Raw genomic sequence first — 20,893 nt, 5'->3', positions numbered from 1 at the left:
GCCTTCCGCTCAGGTCATGATCTCAAGCTCCTAGGATCAAGCCCCACATTGGGCTCCCTGCTTAGTGGGAAGCCTGCTTCTCCTTCTACCTCTGTCTGCTGATCCCTCTGCTTATGCTCTCTCTCTGTCAAATAAAGGAATGAAATATTTTTTAAAAATGCTGTAATTAAAGAATAATGATTACTTCACCCTACTGGTGAAGTAATCATAGAAGACTGGGAATATCATAGAAGTTGGCCACAGAATTCAGTCTACTAGTCTAACAATGCTTGCCATAGTGCAGGCATACAATAATTCTTTTATGAATAATCATAAGTTATTGCCATTAATTTTGTCTGCTGTGTGGTAAATCCAAACACCTAGAGACTACAGTCCATTTTGATTGCAAATATATTTTCTTATACTTTTATAGTATTCTCTCGGCCTCATCTGATTTCTGCTTCTGAAATTCCTGTTGTGTATCAATTAAAATCGGTATATTTGTTACTAGGAATCACCTTTTCTATCATTTCAGTTTATCTGACTTCCTGGACTTTCTAAAATCTCTTTTATCACGTTATCCTTCTACTTTATGCAATCTAGTGTCTCCGTCATACTTTAAAATGTGGTCGTCAAATTTTTCAACATTAAAATTTTGTTCTCACAAGAATGTTCCTTTTTCTCTCCTGCCTTTTCCAGAAAGTAATCTGCAGCATTCCCTCAAATCTCCTTGAAGTTATAAATTTGTGTACAAATGTCAGGACATTTGTTGTAATAACTAGTAATTTTCTCATTTAAATTTCTAACTTTTCACATGTGATGATTTTTCTATTAATGTTTCATGGTAATATATTTTTCTAGTATTTGCACTTAAATGGGTTCTACAGATAGTGAGTTTCTGCTCAACTCTTCCTTGCACTTTCTTAGAGAAGGGAAGGACTGTTTAGATCATGTGTAGTTTTACTTTGCTTGACCAGAGATCCTGCATTCTATGCGGAGAACTGGGAGGAGTGGGAGAGAAGAGGGAAAATGAAAGTAAGATTATTCCTGTCCCAGGAATAATGCCAGTACCTCTAGCGTCATTTGGGGTTGGTTGTGTTATCTGATAGCTAGTAGGGAAAGCCCTCCCTTTCTTGACCTGGCATAAGTAAAGCCACTAGGAAACAGCCATGCAAGTACCTTCGCTTGACCTGGCATGCTGTCTGTACCAACTGTAAACTGCACATGAGTGTTTTGGTTACCCTGAATTATTAGAATCTGGCATGGAGGAGTTGTTTAGGCTAATGAGTTAAACTGTGGGTTAGACATCTCTTGATCCATCCAGTCTTTCCTATAAAACAGAGTATGAAAATGCCTTTAAGTTTCTGACAGGTAGAAATCTTATTTTACAGCACTGGTATGGATTTAATAAAGATCATTATATGCTTTTGCTCCTTTGAAAGGTGACCCAAAAGGGAAAAGATGGGGAATGTGTAAGGTTCAGGATACCATCTAAATGGATTATGCACAGCTTATTTAAAAATAAAAATAAAATATGGAAAGAAATATAACAATATTTAAATCAGTTATTTGATTGTTGGTATAAATAATCTACAGACCATTACTGAAGTTTCTACTCAGGTGAACATATATTCTATTTAACCTGAATGATCTCATAACTATTATGCTCTGTGAATGAAAATGAATACAGGATATATAATGTGTTAATAATTACTTCAAAAATTATAAAAATGTTCTAGTTTTTTTAAAATATTTTATTTATTCATGAGAGACAGAGAGAGAGAGAGAGAGAGAGAGAGAGAGGCATAGACACAGGCAGAGGGAGAAGCAGGCTTCATGCAGGGAGCCTGACGTGGGACTCGAACCCGGTCTCCAGGATCACACCCTGGGCTGAAGGCGGTGCTAAACCGCTGAGCCACCTGGGCTGCCCAATGTTCCAGTTTTATAGTGAGTCTTTAAATATATTCTTCTTAAGGACATATCTTTTTCCTTGGAAATCATTGAAATATCAGTAATTTATTGTCTTGTTAATATGAAAATCTTTTTATAGTAGAAGATTAACTTAGAAAAGAAATTAAATATACTGTAATTTGTTGAAAACACAAATATACATTTTATGTTCCTTGGTAATATGAATATTATTATTTTAACATAATTTTAAAGGAAACTGAAATTATATTGATTTATAACTTATGTGAATATATAGTATTTGCAAAATAACATTAGTTGTTATACCCGTGAAGTAAATTGGAACTATATTTAATAAAATGTAACCTTTTATATTAAAATTACTTTAATAAGGCTTTAATTTTCTACAAAAATTGAAAATAAAAGAGATCATAGTTCAAAACAATTTACATGAGAGGTTTCATGATTAAATGTAAAAATTCCCATGTCCTTTCTCCAAAATGCACAAAGAAAAAGAACATGTATGAAATAAAAGAAAATGCATAAAAACATTTATCAGTAAGTGATACAGAAAATCAATTCATAATTTGAAAAGTCATGTCATATAACAAGAGCTTCAGGCATCACAGTATAATTCACATATGCTATAACTCATTTCAATAAAGGAAAAAAGTGAGCTTTTCTTTTACATAGTCCCAATCAATATACAGACTTCATGCATTCTGAGGAGACTTTCATTAATCCACTGCCACATTCCTTTTTATTCGTTATTTCCACTCTTTTCAAAAAACATGAAGTCCTAGATAAAAACAAAAGTACAGAAATGTGTTTTCAGCAACAGATATCATAAGTGTTAAGGGGTCTGATGAAACAATAATATAACTGCTAAGGAAAAAAATGACAAAATAAGTAGATCTGGGAAAAGTTGGTAGCTTTCCAATTTAATAGCAAGTAAATCCTGTAATTTTATTCACTTACTGATTACCTTCATGAATTTAATTATCGGTAATTTCTCTAAATATCACTTTTTCTAATTTTTCCACTCAAAATGTTTCTCTTTTTGTTCTTCCTTAACTTTTTGTACTCTTTCTCTAGTAATACAACTTCTTTTGAGACTGGAATTCAATGTACAACTTTCAGATTTTTTTCAGGAGAATGACAGCATCTTACAGGTAGCATCCATCTTAGATTATTTTTGGCCAGTTTTTTTTATTATTTAAATTCAATTAGCCAACATAAAGTACATACTTAGTTTAAGATGTAATGTTCAATAATTTACCAATTGCATACAACACCCAGTGCTCATTACATCACGTGCCCTCCTTAAGGCCCATCACCCAGTTGCTCCATCTCCCCCACCCACCTCCCCTCCTTGAATCTTCAGTTTGTTTCCTATAGTTAAGAGTCTCTTATGACTTTCTCTCTCTCTAATGACTTCCCATTCAGTTTTCTCTCCCTTACCTATTATACCCTGTACTGTTTCTTATATTCCACAAATGAGTGAACCCATATCATAATTGTCTTTCTCTGACTTATTTCACTCAGCATAATACCCTCCAGTTCTATTCACATCAATGTAAAGGGTAAGTATTTGTATTTTCTGATGGCTGAGCAATATTCCATTGTATACATACACCACATCTTCTTTATCCATTCATCTGTTGACGGACATCTGGGCTCTTTCCACAGTTTGGCTATTCTGGACATTGCTGCTATAAACATTGGGGTGCGGGTGCCTCTTCGGTTCACTACATTTGTATCTTCGGGGTAAATACCTAGTAGTACAATTGCTGGATCATAGGGTAGTACCATTTTTACCTTCTTGAGGAACCTCCACACTGTTTTCCAGAGTGGCTACACTAGCTTGCGTTCCCATCAACAGTGTAAGAGGGTTCCCCTTTCCCCACATCCTTGACAACATTTTTTATTTTCTGTTTTGTTATTTTTATCCATTCTCACTGGTGTAAAGTGGTATCTCATTATGGTTTTGGTTTGTATTTCCTGGATAGCAAGCAATGTGGAGCATTTTTCCATGTGTCTGTTGGCCACTTGGATGTCTTCTTTGGAGAAAAGTCTGTTAATGTCTTCTGCCCATTTCATTTTTTTTCTTCTGCCCATTTCATGATTGGATTATTTTTTGGGTGTTCAGTTTATTAAGTTCTTTATAGATCCTGGATTCTAGCCATTTATCTCATATGTCATTTGCAAATATCTTCTCCCATTCTGTAGGTTGCCTTTTAGTTTTATTGATTGATTGTTTTACTGTGAAGAAGCCTTTTATCTTGGTGAAGTTCCAATAGTTCATTTTTGCTTTTGTTTCTCTTGCCTTTGGAGATATGTCCAGCAAGAAGTTGCTGCACCTAGGGTGGAAGAGGTTGCTATCTGTGTTCTCTTCTAGGGTTTTGATGGATTTCTGTCTCACATTTAGGTCTTTCATGTATTTTGAGTTTATCTTTGTATATCATGCAAGAAGATGGTCCAGTTTCATTCTACATGTGGCTAGTTTTTCCAGCACCATTTATTGAAGAGACTGTCTTTTTTTCATTGGATATTCTTTCCTGTTTTTTGGCTCAGTTTTATGATTTCTGTCTCAAACTTGTCCACTGTGTTCCCAACTTGCTTCACTATATCAGTGCCTAACCAGACCCTCTTCCCTATGACTTTCATCAAATTTTATGGATTTTCTCTCACTTCTATCATTTTCCTTTATTTGTTCACAAAGAAATAATTTAATTCTTATCATCATTCCCTTACAGTTGCATTAGTGTAATTTTACCTCTCATCAGTCCATTTCTCATATAGTTACCAGGATTTATCTTTCTGAGATTTGGATTTATTACTATTTTATTTATACCTAGTTTAAAGCCAACCAATTAAATAATTTTCAGTATCTTCCCAACATCTACAAGAATTTGTCCAATCTTTAAAAGTCCTTTAGAAGAGGCCCAATCTACCCCAAGTAATTTCCTAATAACCCTAACACAACTCTCAATCCCATTTCTCATATATCCAACCATCCCAGACTATCTTCTCTTCCATTTATATGCCTTTGCTTATGGTATGTGTACCTCTGGTCAAACAGTTTCCTAAGGTTAAGTTTAATTTTACTTTTCACGTGAAATAAACAGTGAAAACATAGTTTTTAAACAGAACTGTGGTTATATTTAAAACTTTATATAGAAAATATTGAGCCTAAACCAAATTAGATAGAATAGCAAAATAAAATCCCAATGGCCACTCATTGAGCTTTAATAATTATTAACATGGCTAATCTTGGTTCATTAACTACTTAACCCCCTCGATTCCCCTGCCCTCACCCTCATTATTGAAAAGTAAATCTATGATATTATACCATTTTATTCTGAAACACTTCAGTGTGTGCCCCTAAAAATTTGGACTCTTTTGCTTTTATATAAGCCCAGTATTACTAACATTTTTAAAAAGTAATAATTATTAATATCATCAATAACCAATGTTCAAATTTTTTTGAATTCCTTCTAAATGTCTTTTTATATTTCTGCAATTAGTATCTAAATATGGTCTACAAACTGCTTAAGTTGATGTATCTCTTTTTTTCCCATTATTTTTATCTTAAAAAGATTTCCTGACATTTATTTGTTGAAGTAACTGGATCTTTTTTCTGTGTATTCTCTCATTTTTTAGTTTTTTTTTTTTGGAACTGCATCACCATGTCAGTGTTTAAGATTTTCATCCAGTGGTTCCAAACCTTGCTTGCACATTGCAATCACCTGACAGCTTGCAGGCTTGGTCCCAACTGCAGAGATTTTGATTTATTTTCTGGATGTAGTCTTGACATAAGGGGTTTGAAAGGTATCCAGGTATTTCTATTGCAGCTAGGGTTGAAAACTATTACTCTGTCCCATGAGTCATTGGCTTTGGCTGCATATGGAGTTATCTGGGGAGCTATCCAAACTTCTAATTCTGACCTTCTAATTTAGTTAAATTGGGGTACAGCCTGATACTTGGGTTTTTTTAAAGTTTCCTAGCTGATTTAATGTGAAGATAAGTTCAGAACCACCGCTTTATTACATGTAATTCCTCTCAAATGGCAATTCTACCTAATGGCTTAATTGGTTGTTTATTTACTCTTATTGGAATTTACACTCCTGTGTTAGATGATTTAATACTGAATCAGGATGAAAATCTAGTTTTACTGAGTCTAATCCATGTAAGCCCAAATTCAAACTCTTTTCCAAAGCACCGATTTCAACTTTTAAATAAAAACCCCAAAGACCAGGACTCCTCCGTAACATATGAGGTCCTTTTGTTACCATAAGAAACTGCACAGACTTCCCAGAGAAATTAGTCACATGTGAACCCAGAATACCAGGAGAAAATGAAATTTCGGAGCTAGAATTAAATGCAGCCCCTTGGAATAAAACCTATAAATTTAACAAAGTCATTTAAAAATGTACAATTTACTAAATCATTTCAGAATGACACTAAATAAAGCCTCTAAACCCAGGATTAGCAAGAATAGACTCACGATGAGGAAACATGCACCGAGCATCACAGCTTTCATTTTCACATCAAGATCTAAAGGGAACTGGATGCCAAAGTTATCAGTATCTGTAAATGCCTCTCTCACCAAACCAGTCCACTGCTTGGAAATCTTGCCAACCACATTTTCTTCATCAAGAGATTTAATCTAAAATTAAAAAAAAAAATACATTTTTAAAGAATTCTAGAAAACTAGTAACACACTAAAAGTTGAAATAAAATGAAATACCCTATCAAAATTACATGGAATACTTAACTATAAATACATAATATCACTCATTAAATGTATATATATTCCTGTATCTACTTTTAGATGCATGAAAAAATATATCTGTTTTTTTGTTACAGTGAACTTACATGAAAGTAGTTTTGCCTAAAAATTTAACATTTTCTAGTCTACATTAAGAAAGTAACAAATGATCCAAAATAAAATTTAAGTAGGAAAAGATACAAATCTAAGATGTTTCTTTGGTGAAATCTCTAGAAGCCATGAGGAGGATACTAACTAATACCCCATTCTATAAGAGATGCACAGGGGGTTTACATAAGCTAAGTGTTTAAATATGATGAGATGGTTTATTACTACCATCAGTAGGAAAATATGAAATGTGAAGAGCCTGGAAAAGAAGACTGGCAGTTTTGAGTACAAGAAAATAGCTAATAAGCAACTTGATGGGGTGCCCCAGGTCAAGGGTTGGGGTAACACTAGACAGTAGGGTGGATGCACAGTCAACAACAAAAAGAAGCATGTATGATAAAAAGAGCTCCAAAGTAAAATTTTTCTGATTTTACAATTCTGCTTGAGGAAAGCCCAGAGCCATCTTAAAGAGTTGAACAGACTGTGACTGGACAAATGCACCTCACCAAGTAGGCATGTGTGGGGATGAATGTAGCCCACACTTACCCTGGTACATGCATGTAGAGTTATGTATGTCAAACTAGGAAGAGATGAATCCTTTTTAAATGTGCACAAGGTACCACAAGTGCTAGCCACACCTACTTAAGCCCTAGCTCAGGTTGAGAAGAGCAAAATAAATGTGAATTAACTGGGGGCATCTGGGTGGCTCAGTCAGTTAAGCATCTGCTTTTGGCCCAGGTCATGATCCCCGGGTCCTAGGAACGAGCCCCATGTCAGGCTCCCTGCTCAGCAGGGTGTCTGGTTCTCTCTCTCCCTCTGCTGCCCCCGCCCCGCTTGTGCACTCTCACACTCTCCCTCTGTCAAATAAATAAATAAAATCTTTTTTTAAAAATGTGGGGAAACGGAACACAGTTGACTCATTTTCTTTTGGTGTGGGTGGATGGGTTCTTTAAAAATCTGAAATTAACTTCTAATATAACTATGATAGCATAGATTACGGTTCAGCAAATATTCATGCACTACCCTCCCCGACCAATTGTAGGTCTTGTTTATGCTCCTGTTCATTGATAGGTAGGGTTGGCCATGTGACTTGATTGACCAATGGAATGTTAAGAGATGTGACATGAGTAGAGGCCTAAAACATGGCTAAGTGCTTTGGTCTGGTTGTTGCTCTCCAGTGATCAGACTAGAAATGCATGATCCAGGTAGCTGTATTTGCTACCGTTCCAGAATGAACATACCTGGAGTAGACCTGAGACCAACTTACAGCCCAAATCAGAGCCATCTAGTGAAGCTTGGATATATTCCCTGAGACACAACTGACCTGCATATCTATTCACATGAGAATAAATCCCTGTAGTTTTAATCCACTGAGCTTTAGAGGTTGTTATGCATACTATTGTGGCTACATAGACTACTACAAATCCCTCTTGCATACCTGTATTTTTTGTTTGTTTTTAAAGATTTATTTATTTGAGAGAGAGAGCATGAGCAGGAGTGGCAGAAGAAGGAGGAGAGAAAATCTCAAGCAGATTCTATGCTGAGCATGGACACAAGGCTGGATCCCAGGACCCTGAGATCATGGCCTGAGCTGAAACAAGAGTTGGAGGCTTAACTGACTGCACCACCTAGATGCTCTGCATACCTGTGTTTTACATATTAATAGCTGTCATCAGCATTTGAAGCTAGTAAAAAAACCTTATATTTAAAAATTTAGTCATTTTTAATTTCTAAAGTGTTTTTTAAATGAAATATACAACAGATAATTTAGCCACCATAATCCTACCACTAGATTTAACAAATACTGACATTTCTCCTTTTTATTCCTATATAAGAAATAAAAAATTTACCAAAATTTATGAGAGAAGTAGAACATATAGTTTGTTTTAAAAAGGCTCAGAAATGTGAATAATGATTTACAACTGAAAAGTAAATAGGATTAAATCATTTTTAGCCTTAATATTCACAGGAAATGAAAATCTGATAACAGCAAAAAATGATAAAGAAAATTAATAAGTGGCTGTTTGGCTCTGACTAGCTATAGAATACATCATTAAGTTGCCATAATTGAATCATAAGGCACTGTTGTAAAACAGATTATTCTATCAATGAAATAGTAGAATCTAGAAATAGATCCCATTATTTGTGGGAATTTAATGTATGGTATTTCAATTCAGCAAGGAATGACTAATTTATTCAATAAATTGTGATGTTATAGCCATCTAGCCATCTGAAAGAAAAAAATGTTTGATCCTATCTTTTTAAAAAAAAATTTTTTTTTTAATTTTTATTTATTTATGATAGTCACAGAGAGAGAGAGAGAGAGAGAGAGAGAGAGGCAGAGACACAGGCAGAGGGAGAAGCAGGCTCCATGCACCGGGAGCCTGATGTGGGATTCGATCCCGGGTCTCCAGGATCGCGCCCTGGGCCAAAGGCAGGCGCCAAACCGCTGTGCCACCCAGGGATCCCCTGATCCTATCTTGTACAAATAAAATTCCTGGTAAGTTAAAGAGTGAACTATAAAAAGATTGAAAAAGGAGTAAATACAATATAACGTTGGGGTAACTTCATCATAATCAGGACAGGTGAACCAGAAGATATTAAAATAGATATATGTGACTATATGTAACAAATAAAATGTATACATATGCATACATATATTTATACACACACACACACACACACACACACACACACACACATAAATATATAAAGTCCACAAAGAAAGAGTAGATTTGTGGAAACTATTTGCAGATCAGAGGACGGATGCAGGGTCAATATCTTCAACATACAAATTACATTTATAAATTGACAAGAAAAAAAATAACCCAATAAAAATACAGGCAATGAATAGACAATTCAAAGAGAGCAAACACAGGTAGCTAGTAAACTTAGAGTAAAATGTTCATAATTCCTAATGGTTAGGGAATTACATAGCAGAGAGAACCTCCCCCCCCCCCACCCACCCACTTGCTGATTTTAGATTTCCTTTTTAGTTTGAAGTTTGCAGTTTAAGTTGTATCTGGGAGTCATTTCTTCTTACTCAGGACTGCTTGTCCTTTTTTAATCTGAGAATCCATGGCATCAAGTCTGCATGATTCTTATCCATTTATCTCTTTGAATATTATCTCAGCACATTCTCTGCATTCGTTTGTTTGTTTGTTTGTTTTTTCCCCTGTAACTGCTCTTTGGCATATGCAAGACTATTTTATTCTAGCTTTCACATCCCTTTACACTTTTTTGGTCCCCTCAAATTTATCTTTTCCCCTCTCACATTTATTTTTCTCAAATAGATCATCCAATTCATCAATTCCCTCCTCACCTATATCTAATTTTCAGCTCAACCTTCCAATGAGGTTTCACATCAATGAGCGTTCCTTATTTCTGGAATTTCTATTTGGTTTGTTTTCAGATTCTCCTGTCCTTTCTTTAATAGTCTTATTCTTCTCTTATGACCTTCTTTGTTTCTTCTTTAGCCTCTTTAATGTTTATTTAAATATTTCTTATATGACTGATTGCAGACTGTTCTGTTTTATGCAGTTTGTTGGTGGTGGATTAATTCCTAGAAAATTTTGTCATTTTTGATCGATTCATGTGAAGATCAGCTTATTCTATAGGAACAGAAAAGGTTTGGTGATCAATTTTTGGTGATATTCTAGTGTGCTTTTGCATTCGATTCTGTCATCTGTATCACCACTCAGAACCAATTTTTATGTTATGAGGTTTTGATCCATAACAGTGGTATGAATTTAGACTTTGGACTCATAAAGGGGACTATAATGTGTTAAGACCTTCATGTTTTTTCCTACCAAAAATTCTGGAAGGAGGCAGATTTCCTTATCATCTCCACACTTGTCTTTCTTCTACTACCCTTGGGATAATCTAATGACTTCAACTACGATTTTTATGCTGAAAACATCCCAAACTTTTTCTCTACATACTAAAAATCCAACATAACTCAAATATAAATTATGAGGTTCTCACAAATCAATTGTTTCTTCTCCAAGATTGTTAACTTGGCTAACTGGCTAATGACATCATTATTCATTCAGGTTTTTTTTTTTTTTTTTGAGAGAGAGAGAGAGAGGGATTGAAAGAGTAGGGACAGAGAGGGCGGAGAGAATCTTAAGTGGGCTCCATCTTAAGTGTGGAACCCCCATTATGGGGCTTGATCTCACAACCCTGAGATCAGGATCTGATCTGAAATCAAGAGTTGGACACTTTACTGACTGAGTTACTCAGGTGCCCCTCACTGAGTTTCTTAAACATCAGATATTAGAACAGTATGACATCAGAATCATCTCCAAATTTTCTTTCATGCTCAACTGACATCAAAGCCATGAATCAATTCCACTTGGTATGCTTATGAAATGTCTCTTATTTCTTCCTTTAGAATGGCTCCTGCTGTGTTCAGGCCATTATCTCTTTTCTACTCTAAGTTTCCATACCATTAACACTATGATGGAGTCCATGTCCATAGTGGTTCCTTGTACTCATAATTCCTGCTTTCAAACTTTCCATTATAGCCTACAGAAAATGATTCAAGGGACTACTTTCTTAGTTCCCTCAAAGAGTTTGTTACCTAGTTAGACCATTCTGGATGCACAGGAGAAGAGTTAATTCATTACATATAACAGATGCTTTAAGGTATTCACTGAGAAAGGTTGCTGGGAGATTTCTAAATTCCTTAGCATTAAATATAAAAGTTTTGCAATCCAGCTTGACTTGTTACACCAGTACTTAATTTCTGCAAATAAAGTATATGTCAGCAAAAGTTCTATTAATATTCCCTGAGAGAACAATTACCTCTCAGTCCTTTGGGTCTTTCCTGGAATGATGACCTCTCTATAGAGAACTTATTATTATACAAAAACCTATAAAGTCTTTACACATGCAGAGTATACATCACCTCAATTCCTCCTTACGCTATGTATATGCCTTTGTAAGAGTCTTTATAAGTTTCTATTTTATCTATCTTCGTAGAATTGCCTATCTTTCTTTTTCGACTCTGAAGTCACTGAGGGGAGGAAGGATTCATTTTTATATAACCAGGTCTAACAAAGGAATTGAAAATCATATGATTAGAGAAGTCACGCAGATAGTATAAAATAATGGAGCTGGACAATGGAAACTGTAGGAAGTAAAGGACAGCGGCAGATTTCAAACATCTTATCATAAGGGGGCAGCCCTGCTTAGTTTTAGATTTTTGCCCCTGTTGTGGAAATGTTGGTCCATCTTAACAAATTTTATGATTTTCCATGAGATTAAGTTATAAAATCTCCCTATTTTTACACATTTACAACTAAATAATTTGGGCTACAAGGCTAGGCCATCTATGGGAAAACTGCTATAATGAAATTCCTTCATGTAGTAAATACACAGATATAGTGTGGTTTCCAGTCAATAAATTTAACACATGGATAAGAAGCATAGTTGGGAAATACATCTTACAGTATATTTCTTAAAACTCTCTTTGCATAAGTGAGCTTTTTGCAGGAATTCAAAAATGTCAGAACTTCTGAAGAGGATCTAGAGCACTGGCAACCTGTACTTCGGACTAAGGAAGAATTCATATGCTTTAGCAATCAGACTTAGATGATGAGGTTCACATTTTATTTTAAATGGATAATATATGGAGTGTCCACACAGAAACCACCATGTTCAAATGTTGGATGTTTTGCTTATTATTTGACTACAAGGCTCTGCTTTTCCTTTTTTAAAGTATAATCAACCCTGATGCTTAATCAGAGCATTAACCACCTCTCTGACCAAAGTTAAATATATAAGCATACTGTCTTCCTCTTGAAATATCAGGACACACAAATGTATTCTATTTGTAACATCCTACCAAATTATATTATTCTTGTATGAGGAAAGCAAGACCTGTAAACATTATCACATCTCTTACCTCAAAATCAACATCTGCACAACAGCTGCATACAAGACACGGACCTGTAATTTTTAGCACATCCTCTCTCCTCTCATTTTGAATTGTAAACTTTGGCAGGCATGGATGCCAGGTCTGATTAACATAACCTACAGGTACACCAGGAGGAGCCTGGATTTCTATCTACAAAGACAAAAGAATATATATATAAATCATAATAATTATAATGTCTAGTAATAACTCACTTATTGAATACTTTCTAAGTGCCAGACACTATTTTAAGCACCACTTAATTCATAAGATATCCCTACAAGTTTGGTACAATTATGCCTATTTATAGAGAAAGTAACTGAGGAGCAGAGATGTTAATTAACTTACAGCAGATTCCTAACTACAAAGTAGACAAGATGAGGTATAAACTTGGGCAGGCTGCATGCATAGTCTTCACTATTAAGATTTGCTCTACTGGCCTTTGCACATTTTTTAATCTCCATATTTATGAAAAATGTCTAAATTGTTAAGGAACTCTTTTCTTAAACCTTTTTAAAAATAGTGGGTTGGATGAAGGAACACAGCTCTGATCAGTGGTGCAATTTCCAAATATGAGTAGCACTGCTGCCAAAATGGAAAAAAAAAAAAAATGAAGTGTGGAATCTTGGCTCTGCTAGGTGACCTTTAAAGAGCCTCAGTGTGCTCATCAGTAAATGACTTCCTAGGTCCATTTTTTTACCATCAACTAGCATAATATATAGTTGTAGTATCATCATTATATTATAGAGCATATTCCATCAAACTCTCAGTTTTCCCTTAGATATTCCTGGATAAATATTACTATATCTAACTTAAATGATATGAAAATAAAATAGTTCACTATGAACAATTTCAGTTATCTTTTAAAAATACATACAGTATTAGATTTCAAATATTCATGTGCTTGTAACTGTGTCTGTCATGCTAGAACAGCCACCTCTATGGAGTGACTGAGTGACCCTGGCAGGGCTGGTCTCAGGCCAATGAAGATACAGGCAAACATCAACTTCCCTATAAACTCTCTGTGTCCCAGCATTTCCCCTGAAATATATATTCTCTATTAGTGGGCTGCCAAGTAATATGAAACAGTCTGGTCTTTATGGAGCTAATGGTACTCATAGCTGGTATATACCTCTTACAGGGGGCCCAAATACATTAATAATTTTTAAGGATATATAAAAACACAGGCATTGAAGTTTTTTCAGATGTGGGGCCTCTCCTAGGTTCATTCTATAATAGGTTGGCCCAAATTGTAAGATGAACACATGTAGGATATTCTAGAATATTCTCTAGGTTGTCACTGCTCTGGCTTTGGCTAGACTTTTCTCATTTATTTTAGGTAAGGGATTTGACCAAGGTGCCCTACCTTCTCAGATCTCCATGAAGATCAAGAAGCCTGGTCTCAGATCTCTGATCTCAACCCCATGAGACAGACACACTACTCATGGCCATGAGGCTAACTGCTCATTGTTTTTCACCTGCCTTTCTTCTTGGACAATTTATTCTCAAGTATAAACCAATAAGCTTATGGATCAATTTTCCTTTAAATCTCATTTGATTACATAAATTCAATAAAAGGGTAACAATTCTTACTGAACTACTCACTGACCTCCTGAAGGCAGCAAGGGCAACAACAGCTGCCACACCTTAGTGGTCTCTCCAGAGTTATAACTTCTTGGCCCATATTATCAAGAATCCTTATGGTAAAAGGCCTAGAAGCTCCACAGCAATTTCGGGTACAGAAATCCGTATCCTCTGCTGCAAAGTAAATCCTCTGTCCAAAGCTGTTCTTAATTTCATATTTGTTATTAGTTTCAAAACCTGTTATGACTAAAAACATAAGAGAGGGAATCATTATGACCATTATACTAAAAGAATATCGAATCTATCCTATACTATATCTTACCATTTGTAGATCATACTTTAACAAAAAGGAAAGGTGTTTAGAGATGATCTAGATAGAGGATAAAAGATAAAGGGAAAAAAGAAGGAGAAGGTATTAAGGAACAGAGAAATTAAAGTCTCTGTGTAAGACAGGGAAAAGAAAACTCCTATCTTCTTAATTCCATAGTCTCATGTCAGAAAGACAGACTGCTTCTGAGGGATGGTACAGTGCTGTAGATGGTCATAGCTTGCTTTGTGCATGCAGAAAATATCCACTTGCTTGGTATAGTTTTCTAATATTCAATTATATAAGGGAATATAGGATGGTTGCTATGTTTATACTCTATGAAATATTCTGTTGAAAAAATTGGCTTGAGTTTTTTTATATATAATATTTATGGCTTATGTTTTTGCACTGTGTGACGGTAAGTAATGACAGGGCTTACTCTTAATGCACACTTGTGCATTAAGAAAGGGGGGGGGTTAAAATGGAGGGTGAATTAGAACATCACATTGGGCTCAGAGCACCCTGGTTTAAGATTTGCCCTACTGGCCTTTGCACATTTTTTAATCTCCATATTTATGAAAAATGTCTAAATTGTTAAGGAACTCTTTTCTTAAACCCTTTTAAAAATAGTGGGTTGGATGAAGGAACACAGCTCTGATCAGTGGTGCAATTTCCAAATATGAGTAGCAATGCTGCCAAAATGGAAAAAAAAAATGGTTTAGCTTAGTGGTAGTTGTTCAGAAGTGGGTGATGGGTATTAGACAATGGGAAGAGGTGCTTCGCAACCAAGGCTGCAACTCAATAGGCTATCTAGACCACTGGCATCCTACGTAAATTCTGTACTCTGGAGGAGGCTAATCTTTTCGCAAGGGGACAGAGGTATGCTAAATGCTGATGTCCATGTGACATCTTACCAATGGGCTCCTATACTGAATCACACATTGCAAACCTCTCCTTGCTTAGAGCCAGGGGAACATTAACAGTCCTACTAGTTACAGTCCTCATTAACGTGGGTCATGAGATGCCAGAAAGCCACCAATATATAATGAATGATAGAGAGATACATATGGAGACAAAAAATATTCTCTAATATCTGTGTGGATAGACTTAGTCAGATATAGATGTCCTTCATAAATTCTATGATCATGGCCTCTCTTAAGTATCTTAGCTGGCTTCAGCCAGCCTTTGGATTTTTAAAAGAACCACCCTTGACCTCAACATCTGCCAGTCAAGTGCTGTGTAAGAAAAAAATTAAACTGATTCGTAACATGGAGTCTGTTATCTAAATGTTTCATTAGCTAGCTTAATCTCAAATTCTTAGCTAGTTTATCTGTAAAATGAGATGAATGGGTTTACACAATCTCTAAGTTACCTTCTAGTTACAAAATGAGAATGAAATAAGACTTCTATGGTCATCATTACTGTCTATAAAGTTTTGAATTGGGAAGTAAGTGCCTGTCATACACTCAGATGGTAAAAATAAATGGAATAATCTCCATCTCTTTATGCTATCATGTTACAATATATACTTTCATTGAGATGAAGAGAAAAGAAGAAAATTGAAGACATCACTATTAGAAAACTGAAGAATAACTATAAATTTTGAACTTACTTTACCTTTCATGATATGTATAAAACTTATACATTTAAAAACTATAAATGGGGAGTGCTTTATGATGTACAGTATCTGGTTTGGTTTGATTTTATGACATCAAAAATAAATTTCTTAAAACATTAAAAAATTCAAAGTACTAATTATCAAGCAACAAAGAATGCCTTTCCAGGGAAAACTTAGTATTAACTAAAAACACGCATATTATAAATATCTAACAACGTACATTATAAGCAATTTATTACTTTTTTTTCATTATAAGCAATTTAAATAAAACAGGCAAAACTAAATCTATTATTCTGCTCTTACTATTCATAGTTATAATTTCTACCATTGGAAACAAACTTTGCAGAGAGATGAAGGACTTAACAGATATATTATAAACTCTAGCTGAGCGTTCATTACTCTTTATATCTAGAAGAAAGACACCATGGTTCATGAAGGCATCTAGGTTCTCTTTCCCCTGGTAAGAGTCTTGAAGCATCTGGTGGCTTCTTAAGTTTACCTTGCACCTCAGGAGTGCTGTACCCAAGGAAATATTTATTTGCCATTCACATGAGCAGGAGTGCTGTTTTAAGAAGCCAGGCCTCCAAGCCTACTGATCAGCATCCTCCAACAATGCATTAGCCCTGCACCCAAGGTGATAATCCACAGCCCACAGAACAAAGGTCTTACAAGGTTCATATGAACTCCTGATATAAATTGTTGGCAAGAATACATTTTCCAAAACATACCCATCCAAATTGAAGGACTTTCCTGGCTTTAGAAATGTACCAAGGTAACTGAACTAGTGCATATGGTTCTGTGTCAGCATCAAGATCATGTCAGGCTGGAGAAAACAGCTGAAATGATTTCTAGAGGGAAGTGGGAGCAAAAGTAACTTTTGATGGGCTTCCTTCTAAGTTGGCATGAGGATGGATGCTCAGAATAATGGTGTTTTACAAGTTGACTTCTAATTTCCAGAAATGTGCCACTGATAATTGCCATCATTTCATTATCATGAAGAAAGACATTTGTAAATAATCAGATTTAACTGTTCCACATCAGTGAAAGTGTTATATTTGTGGTTGCTGATATGCTTTTATCTGTAAAAACATCTTCTTTCTAGAAATATGGTCAATAAAATGAATACATACCTTCCAGAAGCTCAATTTGCTGATGAATCAGTATTTGATCTATCTATTATAGTAAAAAAAAAAAAAGACGATATTTTCATTCTTTTTATACCAAAATTAATATTTGTGTTTTCTATTTTAAGGAACGTATATAATAAATTGTCAATATTTATCAATATTTAATAATATCATGTCTTACTTCTAAACTTTTATACCTAAAGGTATAAAATTAAAGTTAATATATCTTTAATTGAAAACAATCTACTGGGGCACCTGGGTGGCTCAATTGGTTAAGTGGCTGGCTTTGGCTCAGGTCATGATCTCAGGGTCCTGGGATCAGCCGGGAGTTGGGCTCCCGACTCAGTGGGAAGTCTGCTTCTCCCTTTCCCTCCGCCCCTCCCTGCCATTTTTGTGTGCTTGCACATGCATGCATGCTCTCTCTTTCTCAAATAAAATCTTTAAAAAAGAAAAAGAAAAACAATCTATTGAATGTGTTCACTATTAACGTGGGCAAATTCAGGTCAAATAAAATTGACTTACACTGGAATCCCTCTAAAAATTAAAAAAAAAAAGTTCCTTCTTGAAAAGACTTAAGAAATATTAAGACTCCTTATCCATTTAAAGTGCTTCTTTCCAAATTTAAAAATTCTTTCCAAATTTAAAAAACAAATTTGAAGTGTGCTTGATATTACCTTTTGGAGCAGGTAATAACTTCCCCTATATATTTTGTAAGGCCTTGATTTTTAAAAAGAATCTGTTTAAAGTATTTCTTGGATTGTATGAACTACTAATAGTTCTTACAACACCCAAGTGCATTGGGGAAAATTAAAGTAGTACAGAGAGTAAAAGAGAGCCAATTCATTTACTTAAAACTGGTTAGTTATCGCAGGAATAGCTGTTTATAGATTAGACACAAATAATTTCATATTCCCAGTTTACATACCAGATTTCCAACATTAAGCAAATACTAACCTTCACATTGCTAGGATATGGGCAAGGGAAAAAAAAGGATTTTTTTTTTTCCTCACTGGTGGTGTTAATAAAATTGGTTCTTCCAAAGGACAAAGCATCATAAAATATAGTTTTATTAATTATAACAAAAAGTGAATCATGTTATACAGAAAATATTAACTCTCAGTTTTTGGTACCACTTATTGATATCAACACTAAATTTTTTAAAAAGATTTTTTTGTTTATTTATGAGAGAGAGAGTGCACAAGCTGGAGGGAGGGGCAGAGAAAGGAGAAGCAGACTCTGCTGAGCAGGGAGTTTGACCCTGGGTTCAATCCCAGGAACCTGGGATAATGACCTGAGCTGGAGGCAGACACTTAACCAACTGAGCCACCCAGGCACCTTGACACTCAGCACTAAATTTAGTTTAATGTTTCTATTCACCTCTCAGGAAGTTATTCGGTGTTAAGATTAAAGAACAAGATCTAGAACCAAGTTTCCAGAATTAAGAAGCCATTCCTTAGTGTTTTGACCCTGAGTCAGTTATATAATCTCCCTGGACCTCAGTTTCCTCTTCTGTAAAATGATGATAATTATAGCACCTATATATCATAGAGCTTCTAAGGGATTAGATAAGTTAATGCATGTGTTATACTTAGGAACAAACTCTGGAAAATAGTGCTTAATTAAAGTTTGCTATTGACCATTGCCACAGAGTATATTCAAAATCATAGAAAACACAATTTCATGAGACATTTATATTTTGCTTTGAAAGTAAACTTGACCTAGAAGACTTATAGTAATTTGTTAGTGTAAAATGTTTTACCATTTCAGACTTTTCTGAATTAGTCATTTGTTAATTTCATTAAGCAAATGATATGCACAATTTTATTTTTTTATGAGTGTTTCACTTATTTAGAATTACCTGACTTAAATATTCCAATCCAGGTGGACAGTCTAATGGAGGTGGTGGTGCTGGCATCCATGGTACCCCTGCAGGTCCACCTGGCTGATTATACACTGGCTGGTGTTGGACAGGAAAGCCTACTGGGCCAGCACCTAAATAATCAGCTGGTGGAATTGAGTAGCCAGCCTGAGGGCCAGGATAGCCAGGCTGGGGGCCGGGATAGCCAGGCTGGGGGCCGGGATAGCCAGGCTGGGGGCCGGGATAGCCAACCTGAGGGCCAGGATAGCCAACCTGAGGGCCAGGATAGCCAACCTGAGGGCCAGGGTAGCCCATATGTCCTGGAGGCCCTGAAATATAAACAAGTAAAATAATTTGTAACTGCACAGAAAATTTGAAACATGAATTCTTTTGGGATTACTCCTAAAACTCTACAAACTAAAATTTCAACTCAGAAATCCTGTTTTTATGAAGCTTAAAGGTTGTGTTTTTATCTTTCAGCGATTTTTCAATGAAATATTTGTGGTTTCATATCCACTCCTATACGGCTTGGGGCTGGGAGTAGGATTGGCCCAAGCCTTATCCACCACTCAAAACTCAGTTGAAAATAGTCTTGAAAACTAGGAAAGTGACAGGAAATCAACAATGATCTAGAGTCACCTACATAAAGATTCTGGAATGCCCTAATAGAAAAGAGAGATGGCACGGAGTAAAAGGCCCAAAAAGGCTTGGAATCAGCATTTCTGAAACCAAAGTATTGTATAAAAATATGATAATTCTGGAACTGTAGGAAACAGTATCTCCTTTATGTATAGAACTAGGGGTGGTTTTGCCCCCTCAAAGAATATGTGGCAAAGTTTGGGTATATTTTTGGTTGTTTCAGCTGGAATGGAGGGTGATACTGGCATCTGGTAAACAGAGGTCAGTGATGCTGCTAAATACTTCCTGAAATGCTAGAATGGTACCCTGAAAAATAAAAAGAGTTATTCATCTCCAAATATTATAGTGCTGCCATTGAGAAACCTTGGCATAAAGGTAAAAGCATGTTGTTACTTCCAATATTGTCCAGATGCTTATCTGGGTGAACAATCAGCCTGAAATTTTCAGGCATGGTACATTCCTATCCTAAAACCTCCTACATGAAAAAATCATCCAGTATGATAGATTACAAATTTAAGTTTTATAATTTACAGCACTCTGAAAAATATAATTTGAGAACTAAGGAAGATAAAAAGTTACAATAGGCAATCTTAAGTATTTAAGAAGCACAGGAGAGGAAGAAATTTAATAAGCGTATATTCTGTATTCCATGTGAATTTGTGATTGCAATGGAACTTCATAAGCTTCCATGAGTAGTCCACAGAGTAGCAATCCCACAGGAATGGAATATAATTTCAAAGGAATGTGTTCCATAATATTTTAACAGGAAAGGCTATATAAAATTTAATACTTAGATTATGTAATTTATAAGTACTTAAAAAATCACTGAGGCAAAACACATACACCATTAAAAAGATTTAGAAGAGACTAAATCTCATACTAATATCTTTTAAATATAGTTTTTATAATTCATTCCTTCTTACAATAAATATTTACCAACATTCTACAATGTGACTGGCTCTGTTCTAGAATCAGAGGACACAGCTATCAACAGGCAACCTGCCCTCAGGAAGCTTACAGGCAACTTTTGGGAAAGGGAAAATAAATTCTTTGATTTAAAAGATTTCAGATTGAACT

The 20,893-nt window shown here is 35.3% G+C and overlaps 1 protein-coding gene across 6 annotated transcripts in view; it reads right to left on the bottom strand.

Moving 5' to 3' along the window:
- Positions 1-1,712: 1,712 nt before the first annotated feature.
- LOC144293751 (phospholipid scramblase 1-like) overlaps positions 1,713-20,893 on the bottom strand; it is a 29,467-nt gene continuing 10,286 nt past the window's right edge. For 4 of the 6 annotated variants that reach the window (XM_077864771.1, XM_077864772.1, XM_077864774.1 and 1 more), the window contains exons 4-8: positions 17,323-17,365; positions 14,293-14,513; positions 12,675-12,836; positions 6,395-6,556; positions 1,713-2,686 (exon numbers count right to left, since the gene is read on the bottom strand). In XM_077864771.1, coding sequence (XP_077720897.1) covers positions 2,648-2,686; positions 6,395-6,556; positions 12,675-12,836; positions 14,293-14,513; positions 17,323-17,365 — 627 coding nt within the window. In that variant the 3' untranslated portion in view covers positions 1,713-2,647. Of the gene's footprint in view, positions 2,687-6,394; positions 6,557-12,674; positions 12,837-14,292; positions 14,514-17,322; positions 17,366-19,177; positions 19,507-20,893 lie in introns of all 6 variants that reach the window. The other 2 variants (XM_077864769.1, XM_077864770.1) reach the window with 2 other exon arrangements.

This window comes from Canis aureus, chromosome 22, assembly GCF_053574225.1.
Source record: "Canis aureus isolate CA01 chromosome 22, VMU_Caureus_v.1.0, whole genome shotgun sequence".
Taxonomy (NCBI): domain Eukaryota; kingdom Metazoa; phylum Chordata; class Mammalia; order Carnivora; family Canidae; genus Canis; species Canis aureus.
This window is presented reverse-complemented; position numbering and strand designations above follow the sequence as displayed.